At 36.5% G+C, this 26,580-nt stretch overlaps 1 protein-coding gene and 1 pseudogene across 1 annotated transcript in view; one reads left to right on the top strand and one right to left on the bottom strand.

Annotated features, from left to right (window-relative positions):
- The window catches only part of SPAG16 (sperm associated antigen 16), a 1,175,972-nt gene that overhangs the window by 604,500 nt on the left and 544,892 nt on the right, over positions 1–26,580 (top strand). The window contains exon 12 of the mRNA XM_043996008.1: positions 5,887–6,072. Within this exon, the coding sequence (XP_043851943.1) occupies positions 5,887–6,072 (186 nt within the window). The remainder of the gene's footprint in view (positions 1–5,886; positions 6,073–26,580) is intronic.
- Positions 14,570–15,593, bottom strand: LOC122749574 (annotated as a pseudogene).

The raw sequence follows: 26,580 nt of genomic DNA, 5'->3' as shown, positions 1-26,580 counted from the left end.
AGGAAACTTTTCCACTAAAAAGATGAATTTTGCACCATGGGTCATCTTGGGATCTTAAAAGATACAGCACAACTTTCTAGGTACAATCTAAAATGCTTTTAATTCTTATTCAACTTTTGCCCTGATTCACTGAGTATCTTTAGTGCTCAGCCCAGATATATTTAATGATGTGTTAACTCAAAGAACTAGCCAAGCAACCTCATGTCATAGTCTCTACAAGTCACTTTTATTTTTCCATTTTGTTTTTCCTGAAAGGTCAATCTTGTTTAGGCTGTTTATGATTTTTTTTTATCAAGAAGTCCCCATTTAATAGCATGGGACTTGATGCTACTAGCATACTAACATCCTGAAATTGTAGTATTTAAAAAAATAAATTTGTTTTTAACATTATTTTTAAATGGTCAGTGAGCTCTCGAACTCATGACATGATTGCTCCAGAAATCATTGAAATAATGCCATAGGACAACTCCTGTGCAGCAAAACCCACAGAAGAATTGCTTAAATAATTTTCTAAACAAGAACTGCTTTGAAGTTTGGAAGGAGGGAGCTGCTGTGCTGAGACAGGAGTGGAGCTCAATCCCACAGTCACCCTGACACAGAAACAGTCCCAGGAAGGCCTCACCAGAGAAGGATACCCCCCCCCCCAGCCGCTGAATACAGTGTCATCTGGAACTAAGTTCACAGTCTGGTGAGAGGGCTAAGCCCATGGCAGGGGGGAAACTACAGGGGTCTATGCTGGTGCTGAGGCAGAACTTGGGTTTTTCACCCCTGTTGGGAACCAGGAGGTAGGCTCCAGTAGCAGTGGCCCAGGTGGGGGAGGGGCACAAGCTCTTCAGACCTGACAACCACAATACATAAAGTTGGTTGATTAACAAGTTGGTATAGGGTCAACTATGGACCAGGGAACAGGCCAGGCAAGTGAAGAATTTGATCCTCCTTAAATCATACCAGCTGGGACTTCTGAAACTTGGGATACTACAGCCTGGAAACAGTGCCCCACTTTAAGGAGCTAAAAGTCAAGTAAAAGAAAGGCAAGATAAGCAGACAGAGAAAGGTGAGGACCATAGAAAGTTACTTCAGTGACAAAGAAGATCGAGGTGTACCCTCAGAGGAAGATATCAATGTCAGAGCCCCTATATCTAAAGATTCCAAGAAAAATATTAATTGGTCTCAGGCCATAAACGCAATCAAAAAGGACTTTGAAAAAAAAAGTTAGAGGTAGAGTAAAAAGCAGAAAGAGAAATGAGGGTGATTCAGGAAAGACATGAGAAAAATGTCAACAGCTTGAAAAGCCAAATTGGCCAAATGAAAAAGGAGGTACAAAAGCACTCTGATGAAAATAATTGCCTAAGAATTAGGATTCGACAAATGGAAGCTAGAGACTTTATGAGAAACCAAGATAAAATAAAGCAAATCCAGGGGGCAGCTAGGTGGCACAGTGGATGGAGCACCGGCCCTGGAGTCAGGAGTACCTGGGTTCAGGTCCGGCCTCAGACACTTAACACTTACTAGCTGTGTGACCCTAGGCAAGTCACTTAACCCCATTGCCTCACTAAAAAAAAAAAAGAAAAAAGCAAATCCAAATGAATTAAAAATAGAGGGCAATGTAAAATATCTTCTTGTAAAAACTGCTGACCTGGAAAATAGGTCCAGGAGAAATAATTTGAAAATTATGGGTCTACCTGAAAACCACAATCAAGGAAAAAGCTTAGACATCATCTTCCAAGAAATTGTCTAGGAAAATTGTCCTGCTATTCTAGAAGCAAAAGGTAAAATAGAAATTGAAAGAATTCACCTATAACCTCCAGAAAGACATACCAAAAGGAAAACTCCTAGGAATATTATAGCCAAATTCCAGAGCTCTCAGGTCAAGGAGAAAATATTGCAAGCTGCCAAAAAGAAAGAATTCAAGTACTGTGGAGCCCCAGTCAGGATAGCACAAGATCTAGTAGCTTCTACATTAAAAGACCAGAGGGCATGGATTATGATATTCCAGAGGGCAAAGGAATTGGGATTATAACCAGAAATCACCTACCCAACAAAACTCACATAATCTTTCAGAGCAAAAAATGGGACTTCAATGAAAAATAGGACTTTCAGGTATTTGTGATGAAAAGACCTGAACTGAATGGAAAATTTGACTTTCAAATAGAAGACCCTAGAGAACCATAAAAAATTTGAGTTGGGGGACATACCTGTGGTTGTGCAGTGGGTGACTGTATTGTGTCTGAGGCCAAGTTTTGGCTTGGATCCCCCTGGGTCCAAGGTGGATGTTTTTGTCCACTGTGTCACCTAGCTGCCCCATGATGACATCTTTAGGGTTAAATTTAGGGTTGAGGGGAATTCACTGGGGAAGGGGGAAGGGCAGAAGTAGCATGGGGTAAAATCCTACATGAAAGAAACAGGAAAGGGCTTATGGAGTGGAGGAAGAGTTGGGGGAGGAGCAGGACAGTAAAAGAACTTTATACTCATCAGAAAAGGCTTAAAGACCTTAAACTCATCAGAGTTTCCTCTAGGAGGAATTCACACACACACACACACACACACACACACACACACACACACACATACACATACACACTCAATTGGGTGGAGTAATCTCTCTAACCCTGCAGGAAAATAGATGGGGAAGAGAATAAAGAGAGAGGGGCAAGAGAAGGAAGGGCAGATTGGGGGAGGGGACAGACAGTGGCAAATTCCTTTTGAAGAGGTATAGAATGAAAGATGGATAATAGAATAAATATCATGGGGAAGGGAATAGGATGGAATGGAAACAGTTAACAGTAGTAATCATGACAAAGAGAAAAGGGGGCAAATTGTACAAAACAATATTTACATCAACTCTTTGTGGTGGCTAAGAATTGAGAATCAAGGGAATGTCTATCAATTGAGGAATGACTGAAGAAGCTGTGGTATATGATTGTAGTGGAATGGTATTGTGCTATAGTAAATGACAAACAGGATGATCCCAGAAAAACCTGGAAAGACTCATGAGCTGATGTATATTGAAGTGAGTAGAACTGGGAGGATATTGTGCATAGTGACAGCAGTATTGTTCAATGAGCAATTGTGAATGACTTTACTCTCAGCAATACAGTGATCCAAAATAATCCCAAGGGACTGATGATGAAGCATCCTATCCACCCCTATAGAAAGAACTGATGAAAAAAGCACTTGTGGATTGTACATATATAACTTGGTTGCTGTCTTGTGGAGGAGGGAGGAAAGGAAGGGAGGGAGAAAAATTTGGAACTCTAAATTTTATGAAAATGAATGTTGAAAACTACCCTTACATGTACCTGGAAAAAATAAAATTAATGTTTGTTGCAAAAAAAAAAAAAGTTATAGCCCTGCCTTGCAGAAACAAACAAACAAACAAACAAAAAGTTAAAGTTTCATTTTGATTCACAAAAAAATAAAAAAAAATAAATGTTGAGTTTTCAATTCTCTCCCTTTCTGCCATCCTTCCCCCCAACCATTGAGAAGGCAAGAAATATGAAATTAATTATAAATGTGAAATCCAAATAGTAGCATTTGGAGGATTTCAGCCTTTGTAGGAATTTCCTCTGCCATTTGGACTGTGAGGGCCATATTTAACATATGGAGAGTTAATTGAGTGGCTCACCATGATATTGGGGTCCAGGAAATAATGAGGGACCTCTAGGTCCAAAGCTCCCTCTCCTCTGAACTACCCTTTTATATATTTCTCCCAGGCCAATAAGAAAGGAGCCTAACAACCTCTTTTCCACAATGAATCAGGTTTTATTAATGGGAATGAAATAAAACAGCAAAGGTGAAATTAATAAAATCAAAGACAAGGGAATGGGAAAAAGAAATACGGAAAATCCTCCTAACTCTAACCTAAGTCTATACAATCCCCAAACTCACTTCCAGTTCAGCTAATTCAAAAGAGCAGGGGTCATATAGCTTCAATGGAAAAATAGCTTTACAGCAAGGGCCTGCAGGACTCCTCTACTCCTGCTGCTCGCACCACCAGAAGGAAAGTCACTCCAGAAGAGACTGAGCTCCCCTCAGTGAGCGTTTACTCTTCCACCCCCAAAAGGGGAAGTCCTTCAAAACTGCCTGTGGAGAGTGGTTTCTCCTGCTGACATCAGCAGCACACATGACCCAAGGCAAGCCAGGTGTGGCTCATCTCAATCAGTCAGCCAAATTTTGATAATCTTACCACAGGACCTTAAGATTATCTTTGTGCAAGTGGCAAGTACCTTAAATGAATATATTGATCTGCTTTGATAATCAGAGTTTCATTGAATGATCATCGCTGTGATGACTACATTTATCAGGGAATCTTGTGGATACAAGGAAGAGTCCTTTTTAGAGAAGATCCTTTAAGATCACATTTTGCTCTGCTTAGAGATACAAGAGACTGTTGAGGCCGTTTCATCTAACCCACGCATTTTAAGAATGAGAAAAATGAGGCCCTGGGAATAACTTGTCCAAAGTCAAATAGGCAGTAAATGACATTTCTAAGATGTGACCTCATGTCCTCTCACTCAAAATTATAACTAATTTTCTAATTTTCTGGGTACTTATCTCAATCCTGTTAATAGACTAGGCAAGAAGTCTTTTCTTTCATCCAAGTATCTTGTCCCAAGTCTTTCTCATTTCATGTGTCTTTATTTATACCCCCTCCCATAATTTTCTTCCCATGAATAAATTGTGAAGCTAGTGAAATCTGAGTTTCTTCCTCTAGCTGTTCCTCTCTCTGTTCTTTTTGTCTCATCTCTTAATGTCCCTTCTCTCCATTTCGGACAATAAAGTATCTTTTCCATTATTAAATCCTAACATTAGAAAAAGATCCGATATCAATCATGTATACCCTTGTATATAACTGCTGTTCCCCAAATTAAACTTCTATTAATTATTGAAAAAACATCTTCTGTTCCTTGTGAGAATTATAAGCATGAGCTAATAGATGGATGAGCTGTTTGTGGAAAGGGGAACCTTCCAGAATCCAAAAACCTATCATAGAAATGGGCAGCTGACTGTCCTACTGAGGCCAAAGGCTGTCCTATTGTATGCATAACCTTAGCCTCCATAGACTAAAAGAGGTCTGGAAAAATTAGAGAAAATTTCAAGGACAGCTAACAAATAATATTTCCTTTTTAAGAAGAAAAATAATAAGAGTTACATGAACTAATTTTATTTTCCAGGGAGTGATGTAAAATGATAATAGAAGAAAGATAAGGCTGGTAGACCTGAATGAGACTTTTTAAGTCAAGGCATACTGTGAAATGAAGAGACAGAGGTCAAACAGTTACAGGCTCCACGAATAGTAACTGTCCTCAGAAACCAAAGGGCCATGGATATGCATTGTCGAAAATTCTTTTTGTCATGTCCCATTTTTTGAACCATTCTCCAACACTCAGCTTCAGTTCTTTTTTCTCTGGGATACCTTTGCCCATCATCCCAGCCAGGACTGATCCCTCCATTTCTATAGTCTTACATCATTTACTTTGTACTAGATATATGATGCCATCACTTATAGCCTGAAATCTTAGATGTCTGTGTGTGTGTGTGTGTGTGGTGTGTGTGTGTGTGTGTGTGAGATTTATTTTACTGATCTTCAAGCTTCTTGAAGTCAAGGTCAATGTGTCACACAACTTTATATTATGTGCAATCCCTTGTGTGATGCCTTGCCTACAGTATGTAATAATTATTGATTGATTGATTAAATGAACAGAAAGAGCTCTCTTCTACTAGTTTGCATTTTAACAGTGAGGCCCACTTTTCTACTTAGATATGTAGGAATTCAGATAATAACAAATTAACTTTCATTGCAGATTTCCATTTATTTTAAGAAATAATTGAAATCATATGTGCATATACTCCAACACATTCATTCTTCACTATTCTCTTTAACAGTGGTACCAAATTGGCTACTTCTAGTGGAGATACGACAGTGAAATTGTGGGATCTGGTCAAAGGTGACTGCATTCTGACTCTGGGAGGACACAGTCATGCAGTCTGGTCCTGCACATGGCATTCCTGTGGAGATTTTGTAGCATCTTCCTCATTGGATACAACTGGCAAAGTCTGGGATGTTAATAGGTAAGAAACTCTTTCAAACTCTTTGGCTCGTCATAGAAACAGAGACCCATGGGGAATATAGTAATGAGATGAGTTGAATTTTTTTTTTTTTTGCAAAGCAGTGGGACTAAATGACAGCTGAGAATCCCTTGCCCAATATATTAGTGTATATTACTATACCTGTGTGTTTTGTTTTGAAGTTTTAATTATAGCCACCTTACCAGGCTGAATCTGGTTAATTGGGTAACTGTTTTACAACTACTACTACTACTACTACTACTACTACTACTACTACTACTACTACTACTACTACTACTACTACTACTACTACTACTTCTTCTTCTTCTTCTTCTTCTTCTTCTTCTTCTTCTTCTTCTTCTTCTCCTCCTCCTTCTTCTTCTCCTTCTTCTTCTCCTTCTTCTTCTCCTCCTTCTTCTTCTCCTTCTCCTTCTCCTTCTCCTTCTCCTTCTCCTTCTCCTTCTCCATCTCCATCTCCATCTCCATGAAAGAAGAGAGCCAATAATGAATTTAAATGTTATTTATGTTAATAAAATTGATTTTGGCTCCTTTCTTCAACCTAATTCATTTTCACTTAACACCTTTGAAGAGATATAAGTAGGGAAGAAGTAAAAACTGTTGTGTTAATATAGTTCAGTGCTCTTAAATTTTTTTTTATTATAAAACAAACACAAGCATGTCTTGTCTTTCACCGAAAATTACCTTTAAAAAGCCAATCCCTTTCATATTACTGATTGTAAGATTCTAGAATAAAGGAATTTTGTCAATTTTATTCTGGACAAAATATACTTTTATGGCATATTTTACAATTTTGGGCTGTTCCTACATACTTCAAGTGTTAGATTGCTATGTAAAATGCTTAAAGCTCTGGAAATGTCACTGGATGAAATCAAAAGATAGGAATAGTTAGAAAGCTGCTAATTTGTCTAACTCAGGGGGCAGTAGACATATGGATTCAGAAAGAAACTGCCAGCTTAGGACCTCTGAGAGCACAAGAAGCACAGGGGGAGGAAGAGGGAAGGATGGGGAAAGTGCATAGGTTAGCAGGGAAGACTCATCAATATTCAAGTTCAATTCAGGAATCAACAGAATGCTAAAGGAAAAAAGTCAGAATCAGGAAAAGCCTGAGCCAGTGCTGGAACTGAGTAAAACTGAGTAAAAGTTAAGATCTAATTATCAAACATAGCTCAAATTGCAAAAAGAGTCAGGCACTTGATGAAATTGCTTTAACAAAGGTGGGCCTGACTCTGTTTCCTTATGAAGTAGCAGTAATAGCCTATTGGCCATGGTCAACCAGAATTGGAAGGGCTCTTGATTTGAGTAATCTGTGTATGACATTATGACTCCATTTCCCATCATCACATTAGGAATGTTCAAGAGGTAGAATAGGGCCTTGTCTCTTAAGGGTATAACTGACAAAAACCTGCCAAGAGCCTAACTGGTTCCCACATTTGATCTTCTACCCTAATTTCTTCATAGACCAAAAGATATTTGTTATTGATGCTGAGGGCAATAATTCCGAATAGACTGAACCCACAATCATTATCCTCCAAGTTCAAATTATGCAATATACCTTCAAAAAGATTCTCAAACCAAATGACCAAATTAAAAAAAAAACACCTGTTTTTGTACTTAAGAGGACAAATTTTAGCTATAAGAAAAATTCATTTATGTAAAACATTTCTGCTCTCTATGATGATAGGTAATGAAAATGTTTTTATAATGGCTAGTACTTTACTTTTTCAGAAGGCTTTTGGCACTAACATGTAATTATACTTGTAATTACTCCAACTTTTGGTGAAGATTCTAATAAAAGAATATATCACATTCTAAAATCGAGGCTGTATGGAATTATAAACACTTGAACTAGTAGTTAGGAAGATCTGGATTAAATTCTACCACAAAGACATACTAGTTGCCTGGTCCTAGGCAAATTGATAGTCCAACTGATCTTAAATTCCCATACCTGTAAATTAGAGAATAAGAATAACAATAATGATAGCATTGGTATTAGAGTTGTTTTGAGGACAATATTAGATTATATGTATGTGTATATATGCATATATGTATGTATATAATATGTATAACACATAATAAACACATATATTACTATATTAAATATGCATGCCTTTAAATGTACTTTTATAAATATATACAAGTATATGCATAATGTGCACATGTGTGTATATATAATATTTTTACAAACTTTAAAATGATATCTAAATATAAAAGTTTTTGTCATACTTCTTAACTTGACAAACACTAACAACAGGAATATTTCCATATACAAAGAAAAAAGAAGAAAGGATTATATATTAAACCATAAATTTTTATTATAGTTGCCCCCACCAAATTTAGACTCAATTTGGCCCATTTCAATGATCTGTCCCTTCTCCCTAATGTCAATGAAAATGTTTCATCCTAAAGATTGCTTTGTCTTTATACTTCAGGTTTTGACATATTATCTTATTGTTCTCATGTTTTTAAATGATTGATTCCATGTTTTTTTCTTTGATTCATTAGTTTTTATATATTACTTTAAAGTTTGAATCCTTCATAAAATTTTCATTATACTTATTATTGGGTGAAACACAGTAAAGGATAGGTTTAAAATCTCTGTTTTTCTGTATTTGTTTATGAGATAATTATGCCCTAGTATGTGATCAGTTTCATAAATGCATCATGCACTGCTCGGTGAGATGTATATTTTGTCCTACCCCCTTGTAATGATTACCAGAAATGTATTATAACTAACTTCTCTAAAGTTTTGTTCACTTCACTTCCTTCATTTCTTAATTATATTTTTGTCGGATTTCTCTATGTATGAAAGAGGCACATAGAGTTCTGCAGCTATTATAGTTTGCTTTTTTCCTTCAAATTTTATTAATTTTTCCTTTAAATACCTAGATACTATGAAATTCAGTAAATGTATATTAAATATTTATATTATTTAATTGTCTATCATGCCCTTGTCTATAATGCAGTTTTCCTGCTTATCTCTTTTAAATAAATCTGTTGGGGGGGGGGCAGAGCCAAGATGGCAGAGGAAAGGCAGTAACCTCTCAGAGATCCACACATAATCACCCCCTAAACCTCTAAATACTGCCATAAGACAATTCCTGGGGAAGCAGAATCCACAAAAAGGAAGTATGAGATAATTTTCCATCCAAAGACTATTTAGAAGTTCAGCATGTACCAGGGTGGTAGTGAAGCCCTGTGGCCATGCCAACACAGATTCAGCACCAGGCAGGGTGCATCACATAAATAGACCTCCTGGAGTCTCTGAATTGGCTGCAGTGGCAGCTTCTGGAATTCAGCTCACGGTCTGGTGAAAGGGTTGAACAGTTGGCCAAGGGGAGATTACAGGGGTCTCTGCTGGCACTGAGGCAGAACTCAGTTGTTTTTCCCATGCTGGAAACCAGGAAGCCTTCTAGAATAGTGGCGGAGGGGTGCAGGCTCACCCAGAGCTTTCAACCACAGTGAAACAGAATTTTGTTTATGGGTTTAAGCCTACTTAAGTAGGCCTGGGGCTATTTACAGACAAGAACAAAGACCAGGCAAGTAAAAAATGTGTCTCTCCTAAAATCATACTACCTGGGGCTCCCTGAAGCTTGGGACACTGTCCTGGAAGCAGTGCCCTGCTTTAAGAAGGAGTTAGAACTCAAGATATAGGCTAGCAATATGAACAGACAGAAAAAAACATAGACCATAGAAAGTTTCTTTGGTGACAAGGAAGATGAAAATACACCCTCAGAAGAATATAAAAAAGTCAAAGCTCCTATATCTAAAGCTTCCAAGAAAAAATACGAATTGGTCTCAGGCCATAGAAGGGCTCAAAAAGGACTTTGAATATAAAGTAAGAGAGGTAGAGGAAAAAATGGAAAGAGAATTGAGAGTGATGCAGGAAAGTCATGAAGAAAAGGTCAGCATCCTGAAAAGCCAAATGTAAAAGCTCTCTGAAGAAAATAATTGCCCAAGAATTAGGAATGTGTGTGACCCTGGGCAAGTCACTTAATCCCAATTGCTTCACCAAAAAAAAAAGACTTGGAATTAGGAATGAACAAATGGAAACTAGTGACTTTATTTGAGAAGTCAAGATACAGTAAAGCAAATAATGAATGAAAAAATAGAAGGGAATGTTAAATATCTCTTTGGAAAAACAGCTGACCTGGAAAATAGATCTAAGAGAGATAATTTGAAAATTATTGGACCACCTAAAACCATGATTAAAAAAAAAGAGCTTAGATATCATCTTCCAAGAGATTGTCAGGGAAAATTGCCCTGATATTCTAGAAGCAGAAGGTACAATAGAAATGGAAAGAATCCACTGATCACCTCCTGAAAGAGATCCCAAAATGACAATTTCCAGGAACATCACATCCAAATTCCAGAGCTCCCAGGTCAAGGAGTAAATATTTCAAGAAGCCAGAAAGAAACAAAGTACTGTGGAGATATAGTCAAGATAACACATGATCTATCAGCTTCTACATTAAAGGATCAGAGGGCATGGAATATGGTATTCCAGAGAGCAAAGGAATTGAGATTACAACCAAAAATCACCTACCCAGCAAAACTGAATATAATCTTTCAGGGGGAAAATGAGACTTCAATGAAAAAGAGGACTTTCATGCATTCATAATGAAAATACCTGAACTGAATAGAAAATTTGACTTTCAACCACAAGACTCTAGAGAAGCATAAAAAGGTAAACTAGAAAAAGAAATTATGAGGGATGTTAAAAGATTAAACTCTTTACATTCCTACATGGAAGAAGATACATCTAACTCTTAAGAATTTTCTCAGTATTAGGACAGCTGAGAGGAATAAATTTAGATAGAAGGCATAGGTAGTAATTGATTAGGAAGGTATGATATGTATAAAGCATTTATTTTTTGTTTATCTTTTTTTGTGGGGAAGTCAGGGTGGGGTGGCATGCCCAGGGTCACAAATCTGGGGGATGTCTTCTGTCTGAGGCTAGATTTGGGCTAGGGTCCTCCTGGGTCCAGGGTGGGTGCTTTGTCCACTGTGTCACCTAGTTGCCCCATGATGACATATTTAAAATAAAGTTAAGGGGTAAGAAGATCACATTGGGAGAAAGGGAAAGGGAGAGTTGTACTGTGGTATAATATCTTATAGAAAAGAACCAAGAAAAAGCTTAGGGAGTGGAGGGGAAGATGGGGGTGGTGGTGGGGGAGTAAATGAGCCTTACTGTCATTAGAATTGGCTAAAATAGGGAATAACATACACACTCAAATGGGTATAGTAATATATCTTGCCCTGCAGAAAAGTGGGAAGGGACAGGATAAGGGGGGGATGAGTGAAAGAAGGGAGGGCAGATTGGGGAAGAGGTAGTCAGAAGCAAAACACTTTTGAGGAGGGATAGGATAGAAGAAGATAGAAAATAGAGCAAATATCATGGGGAACAAATAGGATGGAGGCAAACAAAGTTAGCAATAGTAACTGGGGAAAAAATTTTAAGCAGAGGCAAGAGCAATGTAAGATGAGGTTCATGATGATCATGATGATGATGGTACTTATTGGCTGAACTTTTGTGAAAAAAATTATTTGTCAGATATAAGGTACTACACAAATGTAAGCTATTGTAGCAATAATCTATCTCATGGGTGTTTTGTAAGGAAATAAATCTCGCTTTAAAGTACTATATAAATGTAATGTATACAAATGTATACAAATTAAAAGCAATATTGTAAGATGATCTGCTATGAATGATTTAGTTACTTTCAGCAATGCAATGATGCAAAACAACTCTGAAGGATGTATGAAAAATGCAATTCACCTACAGAGGAAGAACTGATGGTTTGTAAATGCAGATGGAAGTGTATTTTGTTGTTGTTAGTTCCTTTTTCTAAAGTTTTTTTTCAGCTATGTTTTGCATGACTGCACATATATGACTTATATTCAGTTGTTTGAGTTCTTAAGGGTGGGATAGGGAGGAAGGAAGAGAATTTGGAACACAAAAGTTTTAAAATTGGTGTTACAATTTGTTTTTCCATGTAAGGTGGGGAAAATTCTAAATTAATAAATTATATATATATATATAAATTAATCTATTTTTTCTTATCTGAGATCATGATTGTTACTACTGCTTTTTTTAGTTTGTCTGCATAAGAATAAACTTTCTTCCATTCCCTCATAATAGCTCTATATCATTCATCATATTTCAAATATCTTTCTTATGAAAAGCATGTTTTTGAAGGCAGCTAGGTGGCACAGTGGATAAAGCACTGGCCCTGGATTCAGGAGGACCTGAGTTCAAATCTGGCCTCAGACACTTGACACTTACTAGCTATGTGACCCTGGGCAAGTCATTTAACCTTTATTGCCCAGCACAAAATAATAAATAAATTAATTAAAATAAAATAAAAAATAAATAAAAAGCCTATTTTTGGATTTGTTGTATAATTGTATCATCTTTTCAGTTTTATTAATGATTTATATTCATCTTCATTCTTCTATTTTACCTGTGTTTTTCCCTTCATTATGTATTTTCATACTTTCCATCTTTTTTCTGTCTCTACAAAGAATGTGTGAAAGAGAAGGAATGAGACCTGTGATTGAAGCTTCTTGCTTTCATTCTATTGCCTCTTTTCTCTTCTCATCTAGACCCTGACTGCTGATTCACTTGCTATTTTCTTTTCCTTGTGATCCCTTTTTTTTCTTTTGGTAATATACCTTCTGAATTTAAAGTTTGTTTTGTTTAAAAATGCTGCCTCAAAAACAAAAAATGTATACTGCCTCCATATACTTAGGGGAAAATTTCTTTCTCTACATTCTTATGTCAATTAAATAAAGAAAGAATGGATCAAGAATTAGGCATGCAACTAAACTAAAATGAGAAGGATGAAATCACCACTGATGAATAACAAATTAAAGCAATCATTAGGAAATATTTTGTCCAATTATATGCCAATAAATCTGAGAATCTGAGAAAAATCAATGAATATTTATGAAAATTTGGATTGCATAGGTTAACAGATTAGGAAATAGAAAGCCTAAATAACCACATCATAGAAAAAGAAATTGAATAAGTCATTAATGCACTCAGTAAGAAAAAATCCCCAGTGCCAGATGGGTTCACAAGTGAATTCTATCAAACATTCAAAGAACAATTTTTTCTATAAATTTTATTTTATTTTATTTTATTTTATTATTTTCCAGTTACATGTACGACATTTGTTTACATAAGATTTCCAATTTCAAATTTTTTCTCCCTCCCTCCCCTCCTCCCCCAGACAACAGGTAATCTGATATTATATATATATATATATGTATACACACATATCTATACATATCTGTACATATATGTACATATATATGTACATACACATATACACATACATAACAAAATGAAACATATTTCTGCATCAGTCATGCTATAAGAGAAGAATCAGAGCAATAAGGGAAAATCTTAAAATAGAAAAACAACAGCACCAAAAGCAAAAGAGATATTATGGTTCAATCAGCATCCATATTCCATAGTTCGTTTTTTTTTCTGGATTTGGAGAGCCTTTTCCATTGTGAGTCCCCTGGAGCTTTCTTGTACCATTGTGTTGATGAGAAGAATCCAGTCTATCACAGTTGATCAATGCATAATGTTGATGATACTGTGTAAAATGTGTGTAATTGAATTCTATTGTGCTGCGAGAAATGATGAGCAGGAGAAGTTCAGAGAAGCCTGGAAGGACTTGCATGAAATGATGATGAGTGAGATGAGCAGAATCAAAGAACAATTAATTGCAATACCCTCCCTCCCCCCAAAAAAAAACCAATTTGGAAAAAAATAGGTGAAGAGTTCTAGCAAACTCCTTTTTTGACCCAAATGTGGTGCTGCTACCTAAACCAGAAAGAGCTAAAACAGAGAAAGAAAAGTATAGACCAATTTCCCTAATGAATACAGATGCAGATATTTTGAATAGAAGACTAGAAAGGTGATTACAGCAATATATCACAAGGATTATATACCAGGAAAAAAGGGTTAGTTCAATATTAGGAAAACTGCCATCATAATTGACCATATCAATAGCAAAACAAACAGAAATCATGATTATTTCAATAGATGCTGAAAAAACTTTTGACTAAACACAGCACCCATTCTTTTTTTTAATATTAAAAACAAATTTTATTTTTTGTAAGAACAACTTTACTGGGGGCAGCTAGGTGGCACACTGGATAAAGCACTGGCCCTGGATTCAGGAGGACCTCAGTTCAAATCCGACCTCAGACACTTGACGCTTACTAGCTGTGTGACCCTGGGCAAGTCACTTAACCCCTATTGCCCCACAAAAAAACCAAACAAACCCCCCCAAAAAAAACCAAAAACTTTATTGCCAAAGTGAGTCAACAATAGCAAATGGGTACTGTCATTTTCATTAAGAAAATTCTATTTTTTGAAAGAGCAATCTTCAGGTGATCTCAGAGTACATATCTGCACCTTATCTGGAAACAGCTTATCAAACCAGAAGTCATGGCTTTCCTCTTTCTAGTTGTGTTCTTGAAGAGCCTGAGCCATGAAGAGTTTGCCCAAGTTCTGTGCAGTGAACTCTCTGATGTTCTGGCAGTAAGTATTAATTTGGCCTGCAATAAGGAGAGAATCCTCCTGGCCAGTGGCTGAGGAGGTTTGAAGAGCTTGGATATGACTTCTTTGGGCAGAGGAGGTTCTCCTTGGCTCTGGTGCTGTAGATTCTCCTGCTGGCAATGCTGCTGATACTGCTTACTGCTGTTTCTCATATAGGTGTTATATTTAACAATTCATCCACTCTGTCCATCAACAATTGCAGGCTCTTCCCCGATGATTACTGCTGGCAAGACTGAGCAATTCACATTTATCTGCCACAGCTGATTTCTTTTCTAGTTCCCACATTAGTATGTTGTTCAGATGAGAATTTTTAATTATAATAGGCACTTCTTCAAACATGTGCTCAAAGGTGATCTTTGCCTTTTTCAATGCTTCAGCAGAAAAATCTTTCTCTTTACAAACTTCCATCAGTTTAGGAGTCAGCCTGTATATATGTTCAATGATAGAGACCCTTGAGCAGTTTTGGGGGTATAATAAATGAGAAATACACAATCTTCAGTTGCATGTTGGTAGCTGAATTGGGAATCCAGAAGAACACAGGTGACAAAAGAGCCATAGTATGTGGACTGGTACCAAACAACATGAAATTGATCAATAATTATGTGACCAAGGCTGTGCATCATTTCCATCTGATATTGGATTTCATAAAAATCAGTATCACCCTCTGCTGGGGAAAGGGAAAACAATTGGTGATTTCAAGTCTGTCTTCCACAACTAGTCCCCAAAGTACTCCCTGGACAACTTGATTCCCCTGTCCTTCTTCTTAGTAATGTTTAATTATTTTCAAAACAACCAGGCCATCGATCTGCCCTTGGTTCATGGCCAAATCTCCTCAGCTGTCTTTGCTTTTTCCTTTGCCAGAGGCCATGCTAGTTGTAGAAGTCGAACTGGTAGAGCCAGAGCCAGTACCTTCTTTATGGGATGCCATCTTAGTGGAAGGACCAGAGGAAAAGTATCCATTCTTATTAAAAACAATAGAGATAATAGGAATATAGGAAGTGTTTTTTTTTAATGATGATCAATTTCTATCTGAAGCCATCAACAAACATTATTTGTAATGGGGATAAGCTAGAAACTTTTCCAGTAAGACAAGGGACGAAGCAAAGATGTGCATTATCTCACCACTGTTATTCAATATAGCATAAGAAATCTTAACTATAGCAATAAGAGAAGAAAAAGAAATTAAAGAAATTAGAATAGGAAATGAGGAAACAAAACTATCACTCTTTGCAGATGATATGATAGTATACTTAGAGAATGCTAGAGAATCAATTTAAAAACTACTTGAAATAATTAATAACTTTAGCAAAGTTGAAAGATATAATATAAAAAAGCACATGAATCATCCTGCATTTCTTTATATTACCAATAGAGCTTAGTAGCAAGAGATAAAAAGAGACATTCTATTTAAAATAACTGTAAACAATATAAAATACTTGGGAGTCTACCTGCCGAGATAAACCGAGGAACTATATGAACACAATTACAAAACACTTTTCACACAAATAAAGTCAGATCTAAACAATGGAAAAATATTAATTGCTCATGGATAGGCTGAGTCAATATAATAAAAATGACAATTCTACCTAAACTAATTTACTTATTCAGTACAATACCAAACTACCAAAAAATATTTGATAGAGCTCGAAAAATAATTCATCTGGAAGAACAAAAAGCTCAAGAATATAAAGGTAATTAACTTAAAAAATAGAAAGGAAGGTGGCCTCACAATACTAGATCACAAACTATAATATAAAGCAGTAATCATCAAAACTAGCTGGTACTGGCTAAGAAAGAGTGGTGGATCAAAGGAATAGATTAGGTACACAAGACGCAGTAGTTAATGACCATAGTAACCTAGTGTTTAATATACCCAAAGAATTCAGCCTTTGGAATAAGAACTCATTATTTGACAAAATGTGTTGGAAAACTGGAAAACAATAGGAAATAAGCTGGGTATGAACCTACATCTCACATTCTATAGCAAGATAAGATCAAAATGGGTGCATGATCTAGACATAAAGAGGGAAACCATAAGCAAATTAGAATAGTCCATCTGTCAGATCTATGGAGAAGGGAATAATCCATGACCAAACAAGAGATAGACAGCATTACAGAATATAAAATGGAAAATTTTGATTATATTAAAATAAAAAAGGTTTTGTACAAATAAAACCAATACAAACAAATTAGAAGGAAAACAGAAAACTGTGAATCAATCTTTAAAGCAAGTGTCTCATTTCTCAAATATACAGAGAACTCAGTCAAATTTATAAGAATACAAACCATTCCCAAATTGATAAATGATCAAATGATGTGAACGGGTGGGTTTCAAAGAAATAAAAGCTATCTATAGGCACTTTTGTTGTTGTTGTTTTTTAGTGAGGCAATTGGGGTTAAGTGACTTGCCCAGGGTAACACAGCTAGTAAACGTGTCTGAGGCCGGATTTGAACTCAGGTACTCCTGATTCCAGGGCCGGTCCTCTATCCACTGTGCCACCTAGCTGCCCCCTTGAATTAGAGAAATGAAAATTAACACAACTCTGAGGTGTACTACCTCACACCTAACAGATTGGCTAATATAACAAAAAGGGGACATTATAAATGTTGGAGAGGATGTGGGAAAATTGGGACACTAATGCATTATTAGTTGAGTGGTGATCCAGCCATTCCAGAGAATAATTGAGACTATATATACCCTTTGATCCAGCATTACCACTACTAAGTCTATATCTAAAGAGTATTAAAAAGGGAAAGGGACCTCCATGCATAAATATATTTATAAAAAAAAGTCTTTGTGGTGGCAATATATTGGAAATCAAGGGGATGTCCATCAAGTGGGGAATGACTGAACAAACTGTGGTATATGAATAAAATGAACTACTATTGTGCAATAAGAAATGTTGACCAGGTGGACTTTAGGGGGAAAAAGCTGGAAAGACTTGTATGAACTAATGCTAAGTGAAATGAACAGAACCAGGAAAACATTTTATATAGTATCAGCAATATTGTGTGATGATCAACTATGAATGACTTCACTCTTCTCAGAAACACAGTGATCTAAAACAAGTACAAAGGACTCATGATGGAAAATGCTGTGCACATTCAGGTAAAGAACTGCTGGACTCTGAATCCAGATTGAAGCATACTTTTTCACTTTATTTTTTTATTTTTTTGCATTTTTCCCCTTGTAATCTGTTTCTTCTTTTACAACTTTGACTATTATGGAAATATGTTTTACATGCTAGCACACATATAATCCATATCAAGTTGTCAACATTTTGGTAGAAAGGAGGGAAGGGAGGGAGGAGAAAAATTCGGAACTCTAAATTTTGTAAAAATGAATGCTAAAAATTATTTTGACATATAATTTGGGGAAAACAAAATACTTAAAAAAAGAATACTGCCTCCATACTGCTACATCTTTCTTAATCTCTCTCTCCTTTCTCTATTCCCACTTGTGTCCCTAGTAAACTTAATGTACTATTGCACCAAATTCTCTGTGTGTGAATATATATGTGTGTAAAACTCACCTTTATCCAATTAAAATGAGAGTGAAGCCCATCTGAAGCTTAATCTGCCCCCAGTCTTTCCCCCCATGCTTGTATACTCTTCTTCTAACATACTTCAGTTATGAAATACAATAAGTTCTATCTCTTTTTAAAAATTTTTCCCCAGTCATCTTGACTTTTTCTTGCCAGTGGACTTTGATCACTCAGGAAAAGAATGAGGCTAACTACTTTGAACAACTCTGTCTTACTAAAATCCAGTTAGCATACAAGTCAAGATATGACCCATGATGTCATCAGTCCTCTACAAAAAAAGAAGGATCAACAGCAACAATAACAATAGTAACTCTTGGCTATCTCTTGACCTATAATATTGTTCATGGTGTTTTGTCTTGTTTGTGTCCCTAGGCTCCATTATTAATTTGGGATTTGGTGACCTCTCTTTTCCATTATCTTGGATCAGATAGTCAGGTTATCCTTGTTCCTAACCTGTTTCCTGGGGTTTTACAAATGCCTTCAACCTGCCCCAACAAGCCTGTATCATAGTACCAGTGGATTTCACTGTCTCCACTCTACAATCTCTTTCCCTGATCAGGGCACTAGTATACGTTTCTGGTCTGTTTACCTGAGCTTAGGGAGATACTATTCTATTTTTTAATTGTAGATAAATATTTTATTTTTTAATTATTTTAATAAATAAGATTATTTTATTATTTTCTATTTCCACATAAGGATAGTTTTCTACATTTGTTTTCATAGGATTTTTAATTCCAAATTTTTCTCCCATTCTCCCTTCCCTCCGTCCTCCCCAAGATGGAAAGTAGTCTTATATAGGTTATATATGTACAATCACATAATTCTGCATGTCATTTTGTGAAAGAAGAATCAAAGCACAAGGGAAAAAACTGAAAAAGAAGGTAAAAAATGCAGCCCCAAAGTAGAAATAGTATGGTTCAATCTGCATTCATAATCTACAGTTCTTTTTTCTGCATGTTGAGAACATTTTCTATCATGAGTTCTTTTTTAACTCTTTTGGATCATTGCCCTGCTGATAAGAGCCAAGACTATCACCATTGTTCATCACACAATGTTGCTGTTACTGTGCCCAATGTTCTCCTGGTTCTGCTCCTCTCAGTCAGCATCAGTTCGTGTAAGTCCTTCCAGGTTTCTCTGAACTCCTCCTGCAGGTGATACTATTCTTGAAGCACCTACACCTTCTGGAGTTTTGTACAGTTCTGGGCGATATGAAGGAGCTTATTGATGATTCTCCTTTTATTTCTTGATCACTTTTTAATTTGGAACTTTTTTACTGCTGGAGTATTTATGGGAAAGTTGGACTCTTATCTTTCATGTTGCCATCTCTATTCTTAAAACATGAAATTGACCCAGCGCTGTCCCCCTTACTTGTAACCTAGGTATCAGCCTTGGTTTTTCATATTCTTAGCCCCCCCCCAAGCCCCATTTAATCAACTGCCAGGTTCTGTCATTTCTGCCTATATAACATCTCTTGTATATGCTCCCCTTTTCCCCTCTGACACTGCTGTCACCCTGGAACAGGTCCTTATCACCTCATGCCTAGACTGCTACAATAACTTGTTGGTTGATTTTCCTACTACTATTCTTTCCTCTCCTGTTCATCCTCCTTCATTCAGCTGTCGAGGTAATTTTTCTAAACCACAAGTCTGACAATGTCCCCTCACAATTGAATCAACTCCAGTGTCTCCATATTGCTTCCCAGATCTTATGTAAATTTCTCATGCTTTTAAAGCCCTCCACAACCTGGCTACCGTTTACCTGTCTATTCTTCTTACACACTGCCCCTATACTTCTATGCCCCCTCCCCCCCCACACACACCCTTTTCTAACCAGTGACACTTTTCTCCTTGCTCTTATTTACACATGACACTCCATCTCCCAAAAGGGAATATTTTCACTGGCTGTTGTAGGTGTCTAGAACCCTCCCTCCATATCTCTGTTCCCCAGTTTCCCTGGTTTCCTTCAATTCTCAGCTAAAATACCACCTCTGTAAGAAGACTCTTCTGGTTATCCTTGATGCTAGTACCTTCCTTCTATTCATTTTCTCCAATTTATCATGTATTTATCTTATTTGTGCATAATTGTTTGCACATTGTCCCTCCCATTAGAGTGAGCTTCTTGAGAGCAGGGACTGTATTTCATTTATCTTCCTGTTCCCAGTGCTTAGACCACTGTGTGCACATAGTAGGCATTTTAATAAACGCTAGTTGACTGACTAGCTCTCCCATACTCAAGAAGCTTCAGGGCTTCCTTGTTGGCTTGACAATTATTTCTTATGACACTCAAATCCATATATTGTCTTCCCATTAATGCCAAGAAGATATGAATGTAGCAAACAACTTTCCTCCTGATTGATGTCAAACACCCTATAAACACTGAATTCCCCTTCAAAAGCCAAGAACTCATCATCAGTGTCAAGGGTAGTGCATCATCATTTATAAGGAGAAATACCAGTATTGACTGAGGACAAGTATTAACTGAGGGATTGATTTTTTTTTTTCTAGAGGAGATGTCAATATGTTTTTCAAAGTCACAGTCAAAGCATATTTTTGGTACTGGATTTCCTCTCAGAATTATATTGTAATGTTAGACCTCCAGTAGAGTTTTAAATAAGTGCCTTTGTTTAGGCCAGGTTCAGAAGCATTTGGGTTTTGATTTATGCTTCTCTTTGTAGATACAAAGAGACATAAAGCATATTTAGCAGCTGCCCTATGCTCACTCCACTGTGGATGCTGTAGAGCTCTTTACCAACGTCAGCCATACTAAGGAAAGTTCAGGGACAGAGGGATTACAAATACTTATTTTGCTGTCCCCACCTTACTTTTCCCTCCCCATCCCCAGCCTATTGATCAGTGCTAGGAAAGGGCAGAATTCTTTCATTATTCCAAAACTGGAACATTTTCTAGTGTGTTGCTGTGTAAAATGACTACATAGTTGGGGCAGCTAGGTGGTGCAGTGGATAAAGCACTGGCTCTGGATTCAGGAAGACCTAAGTTCAAATCTGGCCTCAGATTTGACTTGACACTTGACACTTACTAGCTGTGTGACGCTGGGCAAGTTACTTAACCCCCATTGCCCCATAAAAACTAAAAAAAAAAAAAAATGACTACATAGCTAGGCAAATTTTATGAAACTGCTAAAGTGGTAGATGTGAACAGCACTTGGGCCTGGGGTCTAGAACCACATTGATTAGTTACCAGATGCCTTCTATAAGAGATGTTTATGTAGCAGTTTACCTACATGAATATAGCTCCCATTGCATCGTCATGCTGAACAAAGGGATACTAAGCAACATGAGGAAATGGTTGTCCATGGATGTTTATGAGAAATAATATAAAATCCAGCGAGTATATTTTTTATCACAATAAATTAAAAAAAAAAACACAAATGGAAGGTGAGGGCCCATCCATTCATTGTGCCTCGTTTTTGTGTTTGTTTCTTTGTAAGCTCCCGATCCTGTGAGTGAGAGGTTTTGCCCAAACATACATGATAACCTGCATCTCTCAATTTGTCCTTTCAGATGGAGGTAATTTCTCATGGTGTTACAGAAGGGAACTATAAATATGGCTGGCACCAGTGGCTGCTTCAGTCTCAATACATTGCTTTAGGATAAACATCATTTCTTCTTTTCTTCCTAATTCTCCTCTAGAGTCTCTCACCATACCTAGAAGTGAAAACTTCTGATCCCCATTCAAGAGTTTTCCCCATTTTTAGTTTCTTCTCTTCCCAAACTGGAAAGAACTGCAAATAACAGAGTGTTTTATGGTCAGCCCACCCATGGTCAGGAGTGGTTACCTTAGTAATTAATTGTTAATTCAACAAGTAATTTAGAACATGTTCTATATGTCTAAAAACATGTTAGGTCCTATGAAATATAAAGGAAGTATAAGACCTGACTTCTGTCTGCGAGACCCTTGCCTACAAAGTCATTCTTGTAATATCTTCATACAAAAAATCAGAATCATAGCTAAAGATTTTGAAAGGCACAGTAAATGGATTCTGGTTCAGAGTCTCCAGGTGTCTTGGAGAACTTTTCAACACCAAGAAAACAATATACACAACGATTAGAACAATAAAATGAAAGAACAAAAATTGAAATCAAATATTGAGTAATTATAAATACCAAGTTTGACCTCTGCAAATATATGAGAAATAACAGCCTCCCTTTCTCCATCCAGGCCTCTTCTTTTTAGAGGTGAGAGAATATGAGTGTGGAACTTTGCATATGCTTTCAGACATAGTTGATTTGTGGGATAGTTTTTCTGAACTACTTGCCCCCATTTCTTTTTTTTTTAAAATGATGGCTCACCAAATACAGGAGGTAGGGGCAATATATTCAGGAATAAAAGACATGTATAAGCAAAAGATATCAATATTTTATAATAGTAGTAGCTTTTTTTGTTTTGTTCTTTTGTGGGGCAATGAGGGCTAAGTGACTTGCCCAGGGTCACACAACTAGTAAGTGTCAAGTGTCTGAGGCCAGATTTGAACTCAGGTCCTCCTGAATCCAGGGTGCTTTATCCACTGTGCCACCTAGCTGCCCCCAATAGTAGTAGCTTTTAACAGACATTTCTAGAACTTTTTAGTCCACAGTATTGAATTGATAAAAACTGACAGCTTTATTCAATGTAAATTTAAGAATTTCATCTTAGGAATATAAAATTTTAGCAAACCACATTACTTTTTGCTTTGTTTTTAAAGCTACATTTAGAAGCAACCAGCAGCAGTATTCTTCTCATTGTTCCATTTAGGGAAATGAGTTGACTGCAATGTTAAAATAGTTCAATTCCATCATAAAATGAGTTTCTGTGATATTGCCTTAGGAGATAATAGTTAAAATAAATAGCATTCTCTATTAAGTTGTTTATTAGTGAATGAGTTCATTTTGAAATAATTTCATTACAGATATGGTCAAATAAAAAAATCTTTGTAATAGTTACCTAATATATATTTCTTAGATTTAAAAATATCAGCAATGTATATCAAGTTCTACAACTCAGAATCCAGAGTTCTTTCCACCATAGTTAAGCACAAATAAAACCTCTCCATCACTTTCCCCATCTAAAAAAATATTTTTAAGGTTTTTCCATGTATAAATCCAAGTTGATAATGCTCAATCTAAAACAACTTACACATGATAGAAACTTCTGAAGATTACTCTTCTCTTTATTTCAGATTTGAATAAAAGAGTAAGAACACCACTCTTAAGTCATCTTATTTATCAGTGTGTTAATGAATATGTTCCTTGATGTGGGTACTCACGCCATCAAAATAAATTGCAACCCTACCATGACCATGCAGAATCTTAGGTACCTTCAATCCTATCTACTTTTGTCTTCCTCAGCAGATTTTCTTCATTATCTTTCCTTCTCTCTCTTCTTCCCAACCACCTCTTTTTGTTATGTCATGAGAATCGTTCCAGTCGCACTGATTTGCAACGTCAATGTGCTCATTAACTCCTTTCTCTCATTCACCCGACATATATAAGCGGTTCTTATCCTGGATTCAATTTTTAAAAAATATGCTAATTGAATTTTTGATCTGGATTGAGGGATCTAAATTCTTACCTGTATTCATTCTTAATTTTTTCTCTTATGGATTTAAATTTTCATTTTGAACCATTCTTTCGTTTCTTATTGTTCCATGCTTTCAAGACTCCACAGGATTCTGTTTTTCTTCATTGTTTAACTCTCTTTCTTATTGTATTTATTAAAAAAGCTCTATTTCTCTCAAGATTTGTTATTCATACTGCCTTTTGGTTTTAGCATCCTCTCTGTTGATTTATCCGTTTGCTAGACATTTATTGATTCTTTTTACATAAAAATTTTTAGTGTTTCAGCTTTGTGTATGTATGTGTCCGTGTGTGTGTGTGTGTGTGTGTGTGTGTGTGTGTGTGTGTTGGCCTTTACTTTCTGGCCCCTTCATCCTTGCTAGCATATGGAAACATTTCCCAAAGTCCTATCAAGATTGAGATGCCTGAGTTACACCCAGCTATGTTTGGGGCCTTTTTCATTCAGGTCTATTGCGGAATCTTCTTCTCTACTCCCTAATTAATTCCTGAACTCTCTTTTCCTTCTCTTGTCAGGATAGAATCAGCACCCACTTACTCCTTGATGGTAGTGGTATGACCAATGTGCTCTAGGAAGATTGTGTATATTCTTAGCAGAGGGGTCAATAGGCAAGGCTGACTAGATGATGAGAATAGAGGAGCACTGGTCGTTTCCTTCAAACTTCATATACTCTCAAAACTAATCAAAATATGGATTTTCTGCAATAGGTAAAACAATGGCATCTATTTGTATAAGTCTAAGCCACCAAAAAGTCTAATTAGTAAAAATTCGATTAATAGAAGAAAAGACTAATCCCCAGTTTATTCAGCACCCTCTTCCCACCATCCCTTGCATGTTTGCAGGGCTGAAAATCTGGCCTTATTTGGGTTATGAGCTGGGGTTCACTCTGCATTATTGTTGCTGCTATAGTCTCTATCAGACCACCCTACTATTCTATTGCACCAAATAGCAGAACACCACTCTTTCCAGTAAAGGATGTGGAGATAAAGGGAAGTAGAATTGTGCTCTGCATCAGAAAAGAGAATATAATAAAAGAATTAACTGAAACAGGGTGATAGTATGTTTGTTGGGGGAAAGGGCTGCACCAGACCTGAAGGGAAGGGTATGCACATCCATCCTGGTACTTTACATCTTAGAAATCACCCAAGGCAGGGACTGAGGTTGGTCAAAAGTGAATTCTAAAAGGTAGAGACACCTTTGAGATCCAGCCACTGGGGATCCATGATCAATGAAGAAGCATTAGAAAGTGAGTAGTAGTGGAATAAAAGGGGAAACATTAAATATTTCCAAAGATATCAGAAAAAAGAAAACTCAGTTACAAACTTTGAGCTCAAGCAGATAAATCAACAAAGTTTTGTTTTGGTTTTTTTTTTGAAAAAAGAATAGGAGATGACATCAGGACTTCTAAATGGGTCCAAATAATTCTGTTATTTGAAGGCAAAAAAAGTTGAATCAAAATATAAAGAAGCAGAGAACTTTGTGTATTCCTACAAAAGCTTAGAGTTACAACAAAATATTTCCAAATAGTTTAAGAGGAAAAAAATATTGATCATGGAAGCAAAATTTATAACCTGAACCACAGAAATAGAAAAATTTGAATCCATGTTGGCAAATATCTCCAAACAAATGAAAGAAAAAACAAAAGATTGGGAATACAAATATACAGAATTGAAAGACAACCTAGAATAATAAAGCAAAAAACAATTTAAGGTTTGTAAGTCACCTAGAAGAACATGAAGAGTTAAAAAAAACCTTGAATAATCAGAATATAAGAAAACTGCTCCAAATTTTCAAACACAATAAACAAACTGAAAAGTGGAAGACTTTGCAGATCATCTTCAGAAAAACAGAACAAAAACAAAAACCAAACTCCCAAAACAATACTGCAAACAATAATATACAGTCATTACATTGAACAATCCTTCAAGTGAAAAGGGGAAAAAAAAGGAAAACCTTCAACTATAAGGAAGAAGAAATTCAAATAACACAAAACTATTATGTATCCTCTAAAAACCACGTCCAAAAGGAAAGTACGGAAAAGTGGGCTTCAAAGAGTTAAAAAACGTTCAATATACAGCCCAAGCCCAGGGTGATCCAATCTTCAAATTTGGGCTTAATCATTGATAAAAAAGATGGACATTCAATAAAAGAGAGGCATTCAAAGCCTTCTTACAGAGAAAAGAACACAATTTTGGGTTTTTTTGGTTTTTTTTTTTCCCAGAGAAATACAAAAAAATTACACAAATACAGCAACTAACAAAGACACAGGGAACAAAATAAATTGCCCAGAAAAAAAGAGAAAAATTACAGATGCTTATTGTATTAATAACAATAAGCAGCAGCAACAGCAGTATCGACAAAATAACAACAAAGGGAGTATTAAGGAATTTCTTAAAATTCATGAGGAGGCAAAGGTGAAAACAGAAATCAAATCAGAGGGATGGTGGAGGAACAGGCCTCATGGTACCTGCCTTAAGATGGATTTGTGTTTAGAATGGAAGGGCACATAAAAGGGGATAGGAGAGGAAGAAGATAAGAGTGAAATGGGTGATGCAGCCTCATCAAGACCATGGTTAACCATCTCTTGTAGCCTCTGGGGAAGAAGTCCTTTAAGAGAATGGGTGAGGTAGCCAAGTGAGAGATTGAAACAGAGGAGTGCTTCTTCATTCTGAGCAGTGAGAGGGTCTCAAGGAAGAATATTCACATGGGGGGAAGAGAGAAATTGTGTGATGGGACATGAGCACCTCATAATGGGTATAATGCCCAGGGATTGGGTGCTTAGAGAGACCACTACCTCAGA

Source organism: Dromiciops gliroides, chromosome 3 (assembly GCF_019393635.1).
Source record: "Dromiciops gliroides isolate mDroGli1 chromosome 3, mDroGli1.pri, whole genome shotgun sequence".
NCBI classification, from domain to species: Eukaryota; Metazoa; Chordata; class Mammalia; order Microbiotheria; family Microbiotheriidae; genus Dromiciops; species Dromiciops gliroides.
This window is presented reverse-complemented; position numbering and strand designations above follow the sequence as displayed.